This window comes from Neopsephotus bourkii, unplaced genomic scaffold, assembly GCF_033783945.1.
Source record: "Neopsephotus bourkii isolate Nb327-2 ecotype Australia unplaced genomic scaffold, CSIRO-AGI_Nbou_v1 NB_357, whole genome shotgun sequence".
NCBI classification, from domain to species: domain Eukaryota; kingdom Metazoa; phylum Chordata; class Aves; order Psittaciformes; family Psittacidae; genus Neopsephotus; species Neopsephotus bourkii.
In genome coordinates, this window is record NW_026900863.1 from 546543 (window position 1) to 566760 (window position 20218).

The following is a 20218-nucleotide window of genomic DNA, read 5'->3' on the forward strand; positions in this document are numbered from 1 at the left end:
AGTAACAGGCATGATACGTTTCTTTTTGCGTTATTAACCACATTCCTAGTTTTCAACAGATTGTTGCCAAACGTGTGTTAGAAAGGCTTTTCTTTGTAACTAAATGAAACTGTCAGACTAATGACTCAGACATTATTTAAACATTCACAGCTTTAAGGACATTTGCACAGCTGATAGCACTGACACAGGGTCTAACTGTAACTTAGAAGCCAGCATAGTAACTACCTTCCAAACACTGGCTTGTATGATGGCGTGAGATTAGAATAGCATACTGTATTTTATTCAGAAAGCCATAGTAGTATTTGCCATAAATATTGCAAGCCCCATTTAGGAGTGATGGGAGGCTTTGCAAGTTTACAAAGCAACGTTACAGAAAACATAAAAAACAACAGCAAAAACATTTCCTTGCAGAGAACAACTCTCTCACAGTCACTGGATCTCTGTCACCTGCTGCCTGGAGCACAGATGCTACAGACACGTGCAGAGCCTGGAAAATCTGGAGTCCTGCTCTGCACTAGTGCATACCAGCCTCTGGCCAGTATCAGTGGGATCAAAGACAAACACAGGATAATAAACGGTGTCACAAAGGCAGCGACTCTGCCAAGACAGAATTTACAGTCAGAGCTCTGTGAAAACGAAACTACTGTGTGTCACTGCAAACCCTCCTCTCTCAGATACAACGGACTTGGGAGGTAGCAACAAAAGGCTGAACATCAGGAATGTGCAGGTGGGGTCTGGACTCCTGTGAGACCAAAACCAAAGCTAGTTATGCCTCAGGGACACAGTCAGTACCAGTGTGACCTTCAGCATCGCCCTCTCTGTCTAATGCACCCCTGTTGTTACTGGGAGTAACACAGCGGAGCTCAAAAGGAGATGACAGAACTGCAGGGTCACTACTGTCAGCCTGATGTCAGCAATGCACTTGAGCACGCACTGAGAGCAACATGCACTTGTTTGAAGTGTGTTTATAAACTGGAGCCACACTCAACAAAATGCAGTTACACCCCCTATGACACAGGCACCCCCACACCAGCCAAACAGCACTTCTGCTAGCGGAGATACAGAAAAACAGAGCTGAGGCCAAATTCATTACAGCAAGCCCAGAAAGCAAGTTAGCTCCGGGGACCTTGGTAGCATGCAACTAATAACATTTGCTCTTGAAGAGGCACATTCACAACTTTTCAGGCTGTATGTGCTGTCTCCTGAGCAAATCTGGAACAACTGTGTACCTTTGTTTTTAGCACTTCCCCTCAGCTGAAGCCAGCTGCTTAGGCTGCAAACGTACAGATGCTCTTTAGGTGTGGGGATAAAGTTATTGTTTTAAATTCTGTCATTTGCTAAACGATTGCAAGAAGAACCAAGAAGAAACATTGTGCATTAACTTCAGCTACAACTGATGTCTTTGTCAAGTGCCTAGTGAATAAAAACTACATAGACATTACTGGACAACTGAAGAGCAAAGCTGCTCTCACAGCATTGCACGGATTCTGCATGTTACTGGAGTTGCTCTGCTCTGTATCACTGCTAGGGAAGAATTAGTTAAAGTTATTTGTATGAAAGGCAAAAAGTAGTGTAGGCCAGTGTGTCATTCCTGTGTCCATGTAACTTCACACGCCTGAATAGCACTTCTGACAACAAGTGGGCATCTTAAAGAGCTATAAGTTAAGACTACATAGAAATGTATGGAGGAGCACAGCAAGAGGGGAAAATATCCTATCCTGGGGATCAGCCTAACGTTACACTAGTACTGACCAGACCTACTTCTATAATCAGGAATACTCAACAGATTACATTTTTATAAAATATAGGGCTAAATGAGGCATTCTCTATATTTTGTATTATAAAAAGCTTCCATTTCCATAATTTTTAAAATATATTTTCACTGCTAATTGTATATTTGCAATATAGTATCTGATACAATAAAAATATATGCTTACTGGACGGGCGCGATGTAGCACTACTGCAGGGACCCTCCTTTGTGCTTTTGAGCAGCTGAAAAAGTTGGCTCTTCCCCTCTTCCCCTTGGTTTCTGAGCCATAAATCTGGGTACAGCAACAGCACGCTGGTATGTCAGCTTTAAGAGTCTTCTGCAAAGCAGGCTCTGACATGTTCCTCAGCTGTCAAATAATATACTGGGCAAAATCCAACCACATGGTTCTGTTTACTGCTTAGAAAACCCAACTCCCCAATCCAATGCTTATGTGGCATTACAAAGTGAAAGGGACCTCTGCAAGTCATGCAATTGCCTTGTAGGATAAAAGATTCTTCTACAGAAGATGCTAAGCTACCCAATAGGACATAGGGCCTGGCAGCGGATTCTGAGACTAACAGCAATTAAGTTGATCCCAATTAAACTTACAGGGCACTCGATGTGGAAACAGCTGAATTATCTGGACCCCTTCCTGCGCTAAGAAAACTGGAAAGCTTAAATAAATCCAGAAAGTAGGCAATGCTATACTGTAACATCCAATGGAAAAATACATTCAAATGATGAACCTAGGAAGTGTGTGCCAAACTACACCAAAAGGACCATACCACATGACCACATCACTGCTGAGATGCACTCTAGAGAATCACTTTTGTTCCACTACGTGCTGGTCTGCAGAAGGTGGCTGGTAGCAGTGCAAGCATTCAACTCCCTGTACCAGCCCTTATAAGCTTGCCTGGTCTTGCAAGAACTTACCATCATTGAACAGAATTTGTTCTGTAGTTTGGTATGTATACGTGCAACACATGCTTATTTTTTCTGGCTCACCCTGATGAAGATGATGATTCTCTGGTTAAATGTGGTCAGAAAAATCTCCATGGAACAGCATGTGGCACCAGTGCATGTGAGAGGAGAAGCAGGATCTCTGCAGAAATGGGGATACTGGCTACATCGGCTTTCTGCTTAATGTCCTAGGTACATACATTGTTCTTTTTTTTACAGAATGCCTTGGTAGATTTTACTTTTGTCAAAGTAGGTTAAATGGCAAGGCATCCATAAAACAATTTGCCCTATGGTAGCATAGACTGAGATTTTCGCTTGCAATAGATTGCTGAGTAAGCTATTGGCATGTGCTATCATAGGTAATCAAGCTTGCTAGATTAAAAGCAGGACTTGTGCCTAGCAAACAACACTGTAGATTACTCATTGAACTTCGAGCAACAGTTCTCTCTTGTCAGGGTTTATTAAAATATTCACATGCTTCCAAAATGAAACAAAGGTCCACCGGTGTCTCCTGCAGAGAAGAGGTGGGATCGGTTGCATTCAGTTCCCATTTGGTTGGATGTGTCATACAAAATCCTCACACACTGAACATGGCTCAACTGTAAAAAGCTTTCACCCAGAAGGGAGATCTCTGTTACACAGAAAGTCTCTGACTCCTCCAGCGCTCACCAGGCACCGTTACATCACGTTCTCAAAGAGCTGTAAGGACCGCATGATATTGTCATCCTGAAAACAACAAGAACACACTTTTACAAAGGCAGCATGGACAAAAGTGACTTGTAACTTTGCATGACATGGGGGAGCTCTGCAGCTGCAACTGCATGCAACAGCCTTGTTTTCATAATGCTTTCCATCCTCGATGCGCTGGAACTGATTCAGTGATCAGGTCCTGATTCAGCAAAACAGTTGTTCCTGACACCTTGGTCAGTTTGAAGCACGCGAACACAGGATCTTCTCAGAAGCTTGGTGTTCAGCATGGGCTGTGCTTCACTGGACAAAAGCAGAACCAGCACTGAGCTTGTGACTGTACTTAACTCCAGTGCCCAACTGCATTTCATGGACCCTGAATTTACAAATATGCACATACTCAATATGCTTCAGCAACCCAAACAAAACTGCAGGTTTGAACTGATCAGCAAGCTGCCTTGCAGGACTACTTCATTCCAGAAATACAACCAGCTCAAACCCCAAATACAGGGAATCTCAGCTTCTCTGAGGCTCCTAGATCCAAATGACAAAGTTGGGAGGCACACAAGGGAAACGACAGACTCTTTCTTATCAAGCCTTGAAACTGTACTTTAGAGAGAATAACCAGACTAATACTCAAAATCATAAATGATGATTCCCCATGCTCCCAAGAATTAAATTATTCCAAAAGTTAAAGTAACTGCTTACCTGTGATGTGAAAATAATTTTCCATATTGAGCAACTTAAGGGCTCTAATGCACCTCCTTCCTCTATCTTATTGTGAGGCTGTGTCCATGTACCTCAGCTCTAACACAGTTTGGTGGGCACTAGGTACAAGGCATCACCTTGCATGGGGAATCACTCAGCCTTTCTAAAGTAATGTAGGACTTCACTGCTCAGGAGCCATATCCTATGAGATGGCAGAGGTAAGCATTACAGTGTGCTTGGTTTTGGGCTTCATAAGGCACAACCAGCAGGGCTTGCTCCCACCTACCGCGAACCCGCAGGTGACAGTGCATCAGTCTGCATAGCCCCTAGTGCAGGCGTGCCAACAGGAGGAGCCAGCTCTAGGGCAAAACATTAACCAAACTCTATCACAGCCAGAAGTAAAGCTGCTTCAGTACTGAGACCGCTAACCACACACGTACATCCAGGTAAGTTAGGAACATGAGTAACACACAACACAAATGATCAAATTAAATACAAAGAAAAAAGAAGGTGAACAATCAGGAGGGATCGAGAATGAAGTATATGAAAATAATTACCCTTCTATTATGCATCTGCTAACAAGGATTTTGCCACCTGAAGTCCCTGACTAAGAAGCAATTTGGATGTTGCCAGGCTAAACACAGAAGCAGCAGGAAGCCAGCTTAGCCCTCCACAGTGAGCGTTTGCCCATTGCTCAGGTTCAGGAGAGCTGTCTGACTGCAGAGCAGGAAAGATCCTTCCAGGGAAATTAACATACACAGGAGGGCTGGTCTGTAATTCCTTGCACCAGTGTAAACTTTTCCAAAATGCAGAGGCCATCATTGTACTGATTAAATATTTGAGCCATCTCTAAGCAAATTCACACAGTTAATTATAGTCTAAGACAACAGACACTTGGCCCATTGCATGTTAACGCAGATGCTTGTCTTTGTGACACTGCTAAAACATGCACCTTACATAAAGAAATAAAGTATTGTGCTGAGACACTGGCACAGGGTGCCCAGAGAAGCTGTGGCTGCCCCATCCCTGGCAGTGTTCAAGGCCAGGTTGGACACAGGGGCTTGGAGCAAGCTGCTCTAGTGGAAGGGGTCCCTGCCCATGGCAAGGCATTGGAACTGGGTGAGCTTAAGGTCTGTTTCAACCCAAACCAGTCTGGGATTCTATGATACCAGCAAATATGTATTACAGCCAACTCAATGTATGGAATTTACAAAAGAGTTTATTGCCAAAACAGAAAATCATTTCTGTGAGTACAGCATTTGCTCTGAATGGTTGTCCATGAAAATATCAAGGGTTTTAGAAGCCAGCGCTGCAATTAGAAGTTGCAGAGACCCTCAGCTCTGGACAGTTCCAGCAACATGGTGTCTGCTAATGTCACCCAGGGGCAGCACACAGAGAGAGTATCAGCCTCTTGAAAAAACAACCACCACACCCATGGAAGGGAGAAGAAAAAGGACAAGGAAAAGACCTACGGAAGTTTCAGGGTGTTAGGAGCTTTTTCTGCAGTTACCTGCAGGTGCTGCAGCTCACTCAGGAAAATAAAAGGTTTCACAGAGCACCTCCAGAAACTCCATTTTGAAGCTGCTTTTTTTCAGCAAGCAAAGGAAACCTGGGATCCCGAGCAGGATCTTGTAAATGTTGGGGCATGGGCTTGACCTGTCATTGCAGTTATGATTTTGTCCTTACCTCTTGACACGATTCAATAAACTCATCTAAAGTTACAACACCATCTTTGTTTTTATCCATTTTCTGCAAAATAAAAGAAAATAAATAATTGTTTCCATAGCTAGCACTGCAGTTATAATATAAAATATTATTTGATGCAGCCTGGTTAAACCTGAGGCACTTTATGAGCCTAGATTACAGACTCTGTCATTGATTAAATTTGCCAAATGCTAAGGACTTGTTTACTCTGGCACTTGGAGCTCTTTTGAGGTCTCCAACTATTCCTTCCTTGACATACACAGCAACCTCTGCCATTGTTGTCATTTATTTAATTACTGCCTCAACAAACAGCACCCATAGTCCTGTCTCACTTTATGGGCAGTTGAGAGAAGTACAGAAGTGCTGCAACACATGCATAGGCTTTAAACATGCTCGATGTGACACATACCCAAAGCAAAGGGTTGGGCTAAGACACAAATGAGATACCTATAGAGGCAGGAAATCAGCAGACACTGTAGTGTCAGGCTGAATGGATGCTACTGTTTATTTCTGAATATATAGTGGGGCCTAGGATTGAACATGGGGCTAACTTAATTGTAGAGTATATCAGTGCATGGTTCAAACGTTAAGAAAAACACATCAAAAATCAAGTACCTGGAAGAATACTTCTACATGCTGCCTTGGTGCATCTTCCTTGAGCACTGGGTAGGTGTACTTTCCCATCATATCATAAATTGCCTTTACGATATCTGTCATTTCCTGCAGTAGTGTCATGCCAGCAACAACACAAAAGGAAAGTTAATAGAAATGATAGTATATTTTTACTTTTTACTGCTCTTTTCTCCACCTTCCTGCTCCTATTACAAACCAGCACAGAGAATGCTGGTACATGAGCATGAAGACAGATGTATCATCATGTACAAGTTCAACTATTAAAAAGTGCTTCTTTCTGATGGTGCCATGACTTGGACATAGCCTTGTTGGGGGCTCCTGCAGTGCTTGCACAAACTGCCACACAAGCCCATGACCAGTGACAGTAACTGCAAACCCTGCAGGTACACACACCAGTCTGACAGGACAGACCAACATGTGTTTGCAAAATGTTCAAGGTTACCATGCTCAAACCCAAGGCTTCCCACACAGGGAACAAGCAATACGGGAGGAGAAGATAACACCATGTGACAACACAGGATTTGGGGGTGGTGTGATTGCATCCAGTTCTTCAACAGTATCTCCATAAAACCTTTGTGCCTCAGTCACCAATAGCTACTGTCACCAGGTAGCCACAAGTTATATTGTGCTCCTGTCTAAAGCAATCCATTAAAGCCACAATATAGGAAAATATGTCTACAACATCATATATTATAAGATCACTGTGCACTTAACTTGGACACAGATAAATGCTCAAAGCCAGTCTGGTTTGCATTTAAACTAGCTGCATGCAAAATTAATTGTTCTCTGCAACAGAAACCAGTTGTCTCTCTTCAGCAGTCACCCTTGTTTGTCAGGAACAGCCTTACCTCCTTGTTTATGTAGCCATCCTTATTTATGTCGTACAGGTTAAATGTCCATCTTAGCTTTTCATGAGCAGTTCCCCGTAACAGAATGGACAATGCCATCACAAAATCCTGTTCAAGGCAGAGAGAGGTGTGAATTTCAAGAATATCTTTTTCTAGGTCACCTTCTTTATATAATACTAGTCAAAAGACATATTTTTGGATATAGGTTATGGCTTTCAATCTCTTCTAACTCCCTTTTCCCAAAATTGTGCCATCTCTGACTGAACTCAATGGACATATCGCCCACTAAGATACCCCAAGTACTGTCACACTAATAAATGTGTATGTGGTAACCATTCAAACCAGAAAAGCAAAGTACTCAACTGCAGCCAATGTAAAAGCCAAGCTTATGATATGGGTTAGGCACCTTAGCAAGGCTGGAAGGGCAGGAAGACAGAATGGGTGCTGCAGCCTTAAGCTCTCCTAGTCCTGAAGAGAGGGTAGTGAAAACAGCAGGGTGGAGGGGGGTTAAGAACAGTTCCAGTCCAACGCAGGTAGGCTTAGATTCTAATGTTGAAGACAGGGGCTGCTCTGGCTCCTCTAACTTGCCAAGAGCAGCACAGTGCACTCCAGGCCAGAACCTGGGACACCTTTCTTGCTACCATCCACACTGGTCATGCTCTAAACACTGCATGGATGTAAGCCTGGCAAAATACATGTGGGGCTTTTTTAAGGGTAGTGCCCTCTACTCCAGTGGCCACTTCCCTGCTGCAAGGAGTCATCACTCCGATTGCCACTGCCTGGTTAAACACAGCTGGATCCTAACTGAGGAAATAGAAGCCATTGCTTTCTTACCTCCAGATCTAGGGTGCTGGTGAAGAAAGGAAGAAAATCCATGTTTTTTTAACATGCCCATCTTGAGAGAGATGGAGAGAACCCAAACTCCTCTAACACAGGGAGCCACAGGTTTTGTTCTCTGGCAAAACCTCTCAGACATGACCAGATACGATTCCTGCCACCTGACTCGGGCTGGGACACAGCATTTGAATTGTATTTTCTTGTTTACAGCAAAGTTATTGCTTCCAATAACTTTGATTTACTGTTCATAATGCATGGTAGCTCAGGCACAGCAAGCAGCATTGCTATGGGGATTTGTTAGTACAGGCAGAGCTTCAAGCTAACAGAGCTTTACAGCTCCTGATACCTCATTTAATGCACTGGATCTTCCTATGTTATCTCCATTAGCTCTGCATGGGGCAGTGCATCACTCAGAAACCTTTGCTGCTTTTTACCAAGGCTCAAATTTGCTGAACAGTACAAAAAGTACAAACATGCTGATGCCTGACAACCACTGAAGACACAGGTTTGCCAGGAAGGAAAGCTCAGCAAGCTTTTTAAATACTTATCTAAGCATTTTCCTGCGTCTCAGTCTGTTCAGGTTTCTGGAAGATTCTAACTACTGAGTACCTGCTATATGCGAAACTCCCACTGCAGCCATCTCTACAGAGACCCACATATGCATATGATAACATTCCCATTTTACATTTGATAAATGAACAGAGTTCTCAGTGTTACCTGGAAATGACCAGAGTTCTTGTCCATTTGGCAGCAAAGGCAAGACTGCCTGTGATTGCTGGTTTTATAAACACAGTAAACTCTCTTCAAATATATGAAGTTCATCCTTTACAGGTCTGTGGCTTAACATATTCCTTTGCTGTACTCCTACAACCGTGTGTGTGAGCTTGAAGTACAGCTATTTGTAGTCACAGCAACAGGCCTTTTAGTTAAAGGTTTATAGTTTCCATTTGGTACCAAGTATCTGAAAGGCTTGTTCAATATATCGAATAACCTTAAAACAACCCATATTCCAGGAATATACAAATATGACAATTCAGACATGCAATGTGCGATGACTGCACAAGATACAAGATGTACTGGCTTTTCTTTGGTATCCAAATTCTCTGTGCAACTCCAGCTGCATAAAATAAAGTGAACCAGAATTCAAAATATCAACTGATTTTAGGCTGAAACCTCTTTGGCATAATCCAATGACTCCTACTGGTTTACAATGAAGAATGGATGGAAAAGCTTAAAAACACAAAATGGAGAAATGGGCATAAAAGGAGTACGCAAAACAATTACCTCAAATTTCACTGAGCCATTTTGTGCAGTGTCAAAAGCATTAAAGAGATAATGCGCATACATGCTAGCATCTGAAAAACACAAAGGGCACTCGTTGGTACAACAGTTCACTGTAACACATTATAAGGGGTCTAAACAACTTTTTTTTTGCATAAAAACCAACCTTGTAGCAATGCCAGGTTTTCTATCAACCAGTAAAAGTTAGTATGGACCTGTATAATCCCCATGCCCTTCCTTAAGACATCCCTGAAATGTAAGAGCATTTATTACAGTAGAAACAATCTGGATTATGGGGCTGGACCTGAAATAATGAGTTAAAAAACCAAACCAAACCATCCAAGAGTATCTCTGTGGCAAATGGAGTGGCAGCTCTGGTCAGAAGTACAGCAAAAGTATCCAAGAGTGATTCCAACATGTGTGCTGCCTTCCTCTGCCTTCCTGCTTTGTACAGAGAAGATCCCCAGGGACTGTCCAACTTCAGAAGGGTTTAGTTCCACTAAGTCGAGTTTGGACCATGAGTAATAAAAAGCAATCTCATCTGAGGTATAGTTTTGTCTTTTTGAATCTTAAACTGCTGATTTTAGACAGTCCTTTCTATTATGAAGAACAGTTTCTGTGTCCACGTGAAGGATGGCTGTTAAGGGGAAAGAATCAGTAATGGAAGGCAGAAAAAAAATCAAAGAGGTGTACGACTGTAAGACCTTCCTTGGCCTGTTCTCTGCTCAGGGGGCAATTCACACTGCTCTCCTTAGTATTAGAGCCCAGCTATTCAAGATGGAAGCAACTGACATTAAATGCCCTTGATTATTTCCTTGCCATTCTAGGTGCCACACATTTTTTTGCCTCTTCTATTCTTTGCTTCTAGCACTCAGCATTATTCAAGCCTGAGTCTCCCTACTCAGTGTACGGGCATTGAGGTGAAGCCTGGTGCCCTGTGCTAGGTGGGCAGGCAGGCAATATGACTTAGCATCTCCGTATCTGATCTCTGTGAAATGATCAAGTAGTTTTACATTGTTCAAATCCAGAAAAGTGTAACAGTAGGCAAAAAAATCAAATACTTCAGTTACTGTCACCTGTAAGGACAGAATATACTGGTCTGCAAAGAAAAATGCTCTCCTGCATTTTCTGAGAAGGATTCTGAAATAACAGCTTCAGAATTAAAACACTTATGGGACAGTCCTAAAAACTCCCATTAAGCTAAACAATGACCTAAAAATATTAAACTAGGTGCTTATTTTCAACAGGGCATAATAAAATACTAAATTCCTAGTATTACTTGATGCCTGATTAACAAAAACGAAAACCTGTCAAGGATAGGAGCCCTATGTAACAAATCCATCACAAGCCTGGGAAGAGGCTGCACAACGTTTTTATAATCCAGAGATGCTTTACTCCCTCTGGGATGTACAGGTTTATCAGCACAGAGAGCCCTACAGAGAGCCAAAGTGAAAAGATCTCTGAGGCACCTGAACTCTCACAATTTATGATACTAAAGTAATACAGTTTGGAAACCAAGTGAAAGAAAACAGTACAAAATACGAAATCATGCCTGCTGCCAAACTGACATCTTGTTAAGCACGACTGAACTACCATCATCATTAAGGGAGGTTCAGAGCTCAAGGGAATGGAACACCAGAAAACGGGCAAGCGCCTGTCAGGCTCAGCAGAGGCAAGAAAAGCTGTCTGTCCATGAAAAGATGAAGTATCTGTGCCTGCCAGTTTTTCATGCCCAGGAAGGCAGAAGTCACCCGAGGTGTTTCACAAAGGAGGTAGTACAGTTATTTGGGGCAAACTGAAAACGCAAAATATATGTATAAATACATTCAGACCATACTAAAATTTAAACTTTTCATAGGCGTGCATCTTTGTGGCCACATACATTGTGAAACGTAAATATGACATGGTTTGTCTTGAAATTTAGTTGAAAAAAACACTTGTTAATGACTTTCTGAAGGTCATGCACATGCACACATAGGCTTTTGTAGAAACTTCAGCCATTATTCCACAATGAGTGCATTCTGCAGCTGCTATAGTGTGGAATACAGAATCATAGAATCATTTAGATTGGTAAAATCTTTTAAGATCATCAAGTCTAACCATTAACCCAGCACTGCCAATTCCCTCAGTGCTACAGCTACATGTCTTTTAAACACCTCCAGGGATGGTGATTCCACCACTGCCCTGGGCAGCCTGTTCAGTGTTTGACAGCCCTTTTAGTAAAGATGTTTTTCCCAGTATCCAGTCTAAACCTCCCCTGGTGCAGCTTGAGGCCATTTCCTCTTGTGCTGTTGCTTGTTTCTTGGGAGAAGAGACCAACCCCACCTTACTACAACCTATCAGGCAGTTGCAGAGAGTGATAAGGTCCCCCTGGGCTTCTTTTTCTGCAAGTAAAACATGTATTAGGAAAAGCCTCAAATACTGAATCTTTTACTAAAAAGCCACTTAAACCCATGCCTCATTTCTTGCAGTTTGAGAACAGTATCCCCACAGAACATGTTCAGCTAGAACAACAGAGAGATTATTGGATGTCTTTCAAAGGTAAGAATATGTTGAGAGGTTTAATATAACACTTTGATATTCCAGTACATGACATCACCCTGTTCTTAGTCACACAAACACTAAAGTGATCGTTTCAGGTAGCTAGAAGTTCACACATCAACTAGGAACTGCTTTAAGAATTTTAGAAAGGTTTTGATTAATTTGCAGGCCAAAATGAGGGCTGGGATTCTTCTGTGCTAGATACCACATGCACAGCAATCCACAGCAGGGGAGCAAAGACACACAGAGGGGAAGTGATTTAGCTTTCTGCCATCTAGAAAGTCAGTACAAACCACCCCATCAATCCCCAGTTTCCATCTGGGGCTTGGGGAACAAAGAGCTGACAACTAGGGGCAATCTTTAATGTGGATTTGTCTATTCCTGTGAAATAACTGTTCAACTGCACTAAGTAATTGCATGACCTTGATGTTTGTGTTTCTGTTTAAGACCCTGCAAAGGTGAAGCTCAATTCACATTTCTTACACAGATTACCTGAAGGAGTTTTGCAGCCAGCTGGCAGTAATGAATGTTAAGGCATGCTTCAAGAAACCTGCCAGATGCAAAGTACTCTGCTTACCTCCATGAGGAAAAAACTGTGCATAGATCTGTTTAAATGCCTCTTCATTAACAACCCCACTAGGACATTCCTGTTGGAAAAACAAAAAGAACAAATATCAAGCAAACCCCCCCTCAACACTGTAAAGGTTCATTTGCAAAACTCTACAAGCCCAAAGAGAGCAATTAAACAAATGACACTGCTGTTCTCCCAGTGCTCTGGGCACACAGGCTGTGCAGCTGGAGACATTAAAATCATTCCGAGTGCAGCTTCATCTCATGCTCTTGTTTCACCATTATTAACATTTCTCAGCAGTATTTTCGGCAGTGTTTAATTGCTGCTCTATAGGACAACCAGGAAGGCAGCTCATGCCTTCTGTCAGGTGAAACTTCCATCATATAATTACAGATAATGTTAGGGCCAGCTAACAGTGCTTGGTCTGATACCTCCATCTATATGACTTCATTAATTGTAGAGTCATAGAATGGTTTGGGTTGGAAAGGACCTCAAGATGATCCAGTTCCGACCTCACCCTAGACCATGTTGCCCAAGGCTCTGTCCAACCTCAATGATTGTCAATCATCAGTGGAAGACTGTATCCAGAAATGTGACACCAGCTCTATGAAGGCTAATGGTATGGACTATACTGGTAAGTCCACATGAAGAAGCATCAGTATTAGGCTGATAAATATTAGACCATTTTTAACCTGTTTATCCACTCAGTCTTCCATAAACTGAGAAGCCAGGCTGTGCCCATGCACATTTTGTAACCTGTGGGGTTATTTGACTTTTAAGCACTGGTACTGGAATGTACAGCAGTGCATTTGAGTTCAGCTGCTTCAGATGAGGGCAAACTCTTACGAAAAGAGTCGCAGATTTTCTGTCCTGAACTTCCTGACCTACTAAGTAGCCCCATGGGGAAGGAAAAAGAGGGGAATGACGTCTGGAGGGCTCACACTTGCTCTACCTTCAGCCAAGCAAAATCCAGGCTGTTACCTCTTTACCGCTGTTCAGACTGAGATGTTGGGGTAGCACAAATAAGCTCGGGGATGAACACAAATGAGTTTGAAAGAGCACAGTGCTGCTCAGCACCTACATTACATCTATAATGCTGATGGTAGCATTACAGGTTGTTGAATCTGAGATGAGTAAACTTAGGAAGTGTAAGAAAATCCCTTTGAATTTTTGACATAGAAAGCTGGAGGAAGATTCAAGTCTATGATTTATTTATTGATGAGTTCTTTAGATACCTTTTAAGAACAAAAAGGACTTTGATAAGAAATTATTCCACCATGAAAAGCCTATAAAGGAAAAGCAGCATTCTTCCAGCCTCTGATCTGACAGTATCACTTGCTGCTGTGCATTTCCTGACCATGGAAAGGGACAGAACAAACAAGTGAAATTACTTTATACTGTGCAAGTCAAGGAAGGAGAGCAAGGAGAGGTACTTCAGGCGACGAGGCAGCTCCTCAATCACATACCTGTCTGCTATTGAATTAGGGTGATTAGATTGGAGTTCCTTCCTCCAATGCAGAAATCCTGCTGTATCCTACCCACGATGTAGGTAAAACCCATCAGTGACTTGAGAAGAATTGAGCTAAATAAAGGATAATTTGTTGCTTGAAAATCCCTGAATTTATCTTTTTCTCTGCATCTGCATGTCCTGACAAGTGCCCTCCCACTGGTTATGTTGAAGTGTCCCAAAGCTGGCACTGTAGCCTTGACCTGGCTGGGGCCATCCCTTCTCCAGTGGCAGTGCTCAAGGCCTGTTTCACGGCAAGGGGATAAAAGGACCAACTGGATTAGCTAAAGAGAAGGGCTGCAAGGGCCAGGCCTTGTGTTTTCATTTACAGACAAAACTAACAAAACTTCCTAAATCTGTGCAGCAAAATTCCTGTTTAGATGAATAGCCTCAAAATATGCCAAAGCTCCTACTAAACCAGTCAGTGCCCGTTCTCTTTGTCATGAGAAAAGTGGTTACATCTGCCTGTGACACATCTAATGAGCTATGAATCATTAAAAGAATAATAATTAATGGAGTATGACAGATAAAATAAAAATGTTCTTCTGAAGTTCACATTTCTTAAAGCTTGTAATTTAATGTAAATTAAATAATCAGCTATTTATTTGTGGTAGCTTGTAATAATCAGTAAGACCACCTACCTGGTAACCGGAGTGCTGCTGTTCCAGGACTCACACTGAGCCTTTGCACAACTGTAGAGTATTTGACCTAATTGTCATTCTCTTTAAAATGAAGCCTAGCACAGCATTTAACCTTCCTTTCCATCATAGTGCTACTGGCCTAAGTAGTGCTGCCCCAAGTGAAGATGCAGTTTTTTCTCTATTCTTGATAAATACAACTAATATATTCACTAAAAAGCATCATTTTGCATGCTTAAGGGTAGTGTACACATGTTTGGGCTCATTATTTTCTGTATACTTTCCACAGTTGTAGAGTCCGTTGGGTCTCTTCCACACTATATTAAAGTCTGTGTTTGCCAAGAGCCCCAGTCCAGCACCATCCACCCTGAGAATGAAGCTGAAGCTTGTGAAGGGCAGGTTGGTGCTGCACACACTGCCCTTGCAGAGGCAGGGTTTTGTGTAGCAGTTTTGGCCATTATGCATAATTGAATTGTCTCAATTTCCACATGATCCTTTTACTTCTGATGCTCCATCTGGAAGCCAAATAAAAAGTTTGCAGCAAGCCTCCAGGAGTGCTGGGCAGAGGCAGCACGGACATTGATCAGCCTGCTTAGCTCAGTGTAACTGGATTGCTTTCAGACACATATGCTTGTTCCAATTCATTTGCACTTAATTGATCACAATTTTGCTTTTCTAAGAGCCAGATAATGCTCAAGTGGCCTCATTAGTGCTCCAGTACTACTGAATTCAGCTGACTCGGAAGAAATCCGTGTTATGAAAGGAGCAGGTAAGCTGAGTGTCAGTTTGAACTCCACTGACGCTGACAAAGCCTTATTCATGAAAACATTCCTGGCAGTATGGAAAAGCACAGTGCCTCACTGTAACAGTCTGCCTCCAGTGGCAGGGAATTGGAGTCAGGTAACCACCTTTCATTGCTATAACCTACAAATTAGTTAGTTTAAACCAAGAACAGTATTCCACAGTTTTTTGGATTGCTAAGCACGGAACCAACCCCTCATCTTCAACAAACATTGGCACTGGCAGTGTGAGTCATGCCTTTGAATCTACCCTCTCAGAACGCTTAACTCTTTTCAAACAGGAAGCCACAAAGGAGCTGAATCCACATTAAAAATAGAACCCCCCCAAAACAAAACAACCCGAAAAGGAAATCAATCAGAAGGTCACTTGCTGTTCTTTCTCCTGCTGGAATCAGAAATGAGCTCCATCAATTGCTTCCAAAGATAAGCAACGTGGTCAAGCAGGGATCAGCAGCAAAACTGAAATGGGGCTGAACATAACCTGCTCAGCTGGCTGTTCTCACCTTGCTTGGCCAGAACAAAGAGGAGCACCCAGGGGACTGATCTCCTCCCTCTGCTCCATAACTGTTCCCTAAACTTTACTCCTGTGGGGATCAAGAACTTCCTTCTACTGCCAGCCTATGCCTGTTTATGTCCATTTTGTTCCTGTACCAATACTGCCTTTTAGCTCAAACAATGCTCTCTCCTGATGTATTTATAGACAGCAGGTAACACATTTTATTTTGTTGAGCTAAACCAAGGCAAGATCCACCAAAGGTTGTGCTGGGTTTTGCTGTCCCTGTTGCCTTGCTTGTGCAGAACCACAGGCAAAGAAACGAGTCCAAACACCTTAACCTGGCTCCAGTATGACAGCAGCTATATGCAAGGTGCAAAACAGACTATTGTACAAATTGCACCCTGGGGGCAGAGATAACTGCAAAGATAAACATGAACTTTTGGTCCTGGCATCAAGAGATGTTGGAGGACATCTCACAACATTCCCTTTCACAACTGGAAAAGAAAGCTGATAGCAAAGAGAGAGGAGACATATGTCCAGGCAGCAAGCATACCAGTTTGAAGTGGGAAAAGATTTGTATTTAGTGGAAGTCACCATCAGTCTGGTGTAGAAACACCAGACCTGACCAGTGACACAGTGGGAAGAGACTGGGAAGGTTTTGAGGGCATAGGGAAACAGATTTCAGAGGAAGTAAGAACAGGAATTAAAGCACTGAGAATTAGTGCCTAGAGGGTGCCCCAGGCTGTGCTGAACTGCCTTTGGTCAAACACCATCAAATCTATGTTCATGAGCATCAAACCTTCAACTCCTGTGACTGCAGCAGGGCTGAGCAGGGCCACATTCTCCCCTGTGCCTGTACATGGCTCTGGGATTATCCAGGTGTTGCCTCATGATTAAACAGGACCTGTGCAGTCACCATGAGCAAGCAGTAAGTACAAGCCAGAGAAAAGAAAATGACTGTATTCCCATAGGGATCTTGAATCTCCAGATGGCACTGTAACATCATCCCAAAAAGCAGATGGTTTGGTACAACAGCAAATATGGTAACAGCTGAGTCAGTTTGCCTGCTGTATATAATTACTCATCCCATTGAAACCATAATTTACATGCTACAAATGCTAAAGCCACCCTTTCATGTCAATTTAAACCTTAGATATTAAAGCTTCATGCATATCATGTAATAGCAGCTGGAGAAAACCAGATTGCTTTGTCCTAGCAACCCGCTATAAAACATTATCTTGTCAGCACTGCCTATTAATACCAAGACCTTCAGTGAGGTTTAGGAAAGGGGTTAGGTCATAAGTTAAATGCACTTGTCTATCACTCTTGCCCTGGGAGGTAATGCCTCTATACTGCAAAGTGATAGCAGAACTGAGAGGGATAAGGGGTAAATATCATGGGTACTGAGAGCTGCACAGCCAGCTCCTCCTGTCAGCATGGAGCAGAGCAATCCAACATGGGTCTCCCACCAAATAGCAGTACAGGAGGCATTTTGGAGGTCTTAGCAAAACACAGCAGTTCAGAGCTCTCACTGTAGGCAGGTGTGTCACATTAAATGTACGTTAGCCTGTCAAGCTGTCTCAAAAGACAAATGATTTCTCGCTGACTGCCCAAAGCATGAAGACGTTTCAGGTATCAGTCTACAGTGGCTACAAAACTTCACACATGCAATGACCTCCTATGTGCAGCAAAGGCTGTACAAATACAACACATGCACCAAAAAGAGAAGTGCAGAAAGCTGAGCTGTGCCTTGGCCTGCTCAGGTGAGCGGTGAAATAAAGGCTGAAACCCCTGGACTCCTGGGGGAAATCAAACATATTTTGGTGATGTGATTCAACGTAACTCCAAGAACCTGTCAGGGAGAAAGGCCCCTCTCACTATCCAGCAGGTTTCTCTCAACACTTGCAGCTCATCTTTCCTTTGAGAAGTTTTTACCCAATGGATTTGTTTTTCTCTTTCCGAGAGAAACAGCAGGATTTCAGTGGGGCAGTAGCTGAAATGCTGGAGCTGTCCTGCAAGACGACTTAAACCCACCCCGTGTTTATTGAGCGGGCTTAACACTGATCTATTAATCATCATAAAAACATCATCTGGTACGAGCCACCTGGGTGACTAAACCCAGACCCTCAGGCAACCATGTAATGAGTATTCATTCTTCAAGGTGCATAAAGCATCTGCTCCACGTAGCCTCAAAATTCCCTGTTTCTATTTATTATGACAAGTCCCTAAGAGGCAGCAGCAGGTGAGCTGGAAGCTGAGGCTCCGAGAGCTGCAGCCTCCCCACTACCAGGGAGGATATGCCTGGTGGTTGACAAAGGCGAGGGCAGTGCTGCTCTGTGTACACAGACATGCCAACTGGCATGGCTCCTGCTCTCACCTCAATCTGTAGCCTCTTTCTTGGCTCCTCGGTCTTGATACCTTTTTACTTTTGATTTCTTTTCGGCTCCTGCCACTTCAGCTTATTCTGTTTACACAGGAACTTATAGTCCTAGTGTGCTCTATTACATCATGCTAAAAGAGCAAGATTTCTGTAGCCAGAGAAAGGACACAAGCTAACCACAAGCAAGCAGTACTGCTCGTATTTGAACATGAGGAACTAACAGCAAGAATGAAATAAGTACCTATAAAACATTTTCAGGTTATCTTGAAGTACTGGCACAGTTGGGGAAATTGCAGTGTGCTTACTGATATTTGGGCAACAAATTGAAGGAGAATATTGTATGCTAAGTATTCATCCAAACCCAGTTTTAGGTAGATTATGGTGTCATAAATATTAAATGAAGTGGCAGATTGTGCTTGTTTTGCTGTGGGAAGGGACATCTAGCACAAAACTGCAAATGTTTCGCAGGGGAATGGTGCATAACGCAGCTGAGCAGGGCGGGCAGGGGGAGACATACATACTGGGCTCAGTTCACTGCAGGATCATTCTTACATTTTTAAATCCTCTGTAAAGCACTTGAAGTTCTCTTTTAGTGAAATTGGTTTGTGCTTCAAGCTGTTCCAGTCCTTCAGGTCTATGGCACACTGTAGTCATTTCTAATTCATCTTCAATTTTATCTGAAAGAGAAGACAAGAAAATATTTATTTTGGTTGTTACCTTTGCTCTATTAACATGATGGATAGGACAGCCTGGAGTTCAAGAGAGAAAAAGAAACCATCAACAGAACAGATCTCTATAACTGTTTTCAATCTCTTGAAAGCAAAATAAAAGTCATATGAGTAAAACAAAAGTTCGCATTTTACAGGGCTGCCAATTAGCTCCCCTCCACAAAGCCAAAACTGGTGGTGAGAACAGAAGGGCAGCAGCAGATACGTTGTTCCAAAAGGCAACGCCAGGTATTTCTTATCTAAATATTGAAACAGCGTGGAAGAATAGGCCTTTCAAAGTACCAGCTTTGAAAAAGGCTGTGCAAATACAAGTGAGAGAGCAGACATGCTTAAGCGTATTAGGCAAGATCATTATACTGAGGGTAAACAGTGAGGGAAGCTCTTCTGTTAACCAAAAAGCTTGCTATAGAGACACTAAAGGTCACCTTAATCCTAGGAGAAATTCAGACAGATGCCCACAGAGTCTGGGATGAAACCAGCCTGAATTTGCATGGACTTTTGGGGGAAGCAGATAAGAAATGAAAGATTCTGATAGGCATTTTATTCAAGTGGATATTCTCTAGCAAGGAAGAAAGGTATCGACCTCCTGTATTGCTGTAATCTCACCTCTATTCTGATGCATGCTTTTACTTGTCAAGCCCATTTCCCCAGAAGTGTAGGCAATGCCCAAATATACACAGATGCTTAATGTATGTCATTTTGAGATTCTCTAAACTTCGAGGATCAGTTGCAGTTTTCAGGTAACATGAAAATCCCATCTACATCCAAAAGCAGCTTGGCATAAACCCTAACACCCCCCCTTTGTTACCAAGCCAGCACAATTTCTGCCCTGAAAGAATGTTTTAAATTATTGAGCTCAAGAGACTATAGTAATTCCTGCTGAAAGACACAGTTTTCACAAGAAACATGGAAGGAAATGGAGTCACTCTGAATGGAGGAAATGCATGAATTAAGAGCGGACTGGCTCAGTGGAAGAACAGGCCAGACTAAAACTACATTTTCATAAATGAATTCTGTACATATATATGAATGTTGTTAGTGAAGGACACACGTCACCGAATGATAAAGGTTAATTCACATCGGTTCAGTCTTCCAGTATTAAGAGATCAGTTTGAAATAATGGTGCATTCAGCCATCCTCCTAATCCAC

At 42.6% G+C, this 20218-nt stretch overlaps 1 protein-coding gene across 10 annotated transcripts in view; it reads right to left on the reverse strand.

The window, feature by feature from the left end:
* Nucleotides 1-2034: 2034 nt before the first annotated feature.
* KCNIP1 (potassium voltage-gated channel interacting protein 1) overlaps nucleotides 2035-20218 on the reverse strand; it is a 404820-nt gene continuing 386636 nt past the window's right edge. For 9 of the 10 annotated variants that reach the window (XM_061348409.1, XM_061348415.1, XM_061348416.1 and 6 more), the window contains 7 exons: nucleotides 18894-19018; nucleotides 12527-12596; nucleotides 9412-9482; nucleotides 7291-7398; nucleotides 6425-6529; nucleotides 5792-5854; nucleotides 2035-3436 (listed from right to left, as the gene is read on the reverse strand). In XM_061348409.1, coding sequence (XP_061204393.1) covers nucleotides 3389-3436; nucleotides 5792-5854; nucleotides 6425-6529; nucleotides 7291-7398; nucleotides 9412-9482; nucleotides 12527-12596; nucleotides 18894-19018 — 590 coding nt within the window. In that variant the 3' untranslated portion in view covers nucleotides 2035-3388. The remainder of the gene's footprint in view (nucleotides 3437-5791; nucleotides 5855-6424; nucleotides 6530-7290; nucleotides 7399-9411; nucleotides 9483-12526; nucleotides 12597-18893; nucleotides 19019-20218) is intronic. The other variant, XM_061348407.1, reaches the window with a different exon arrangement.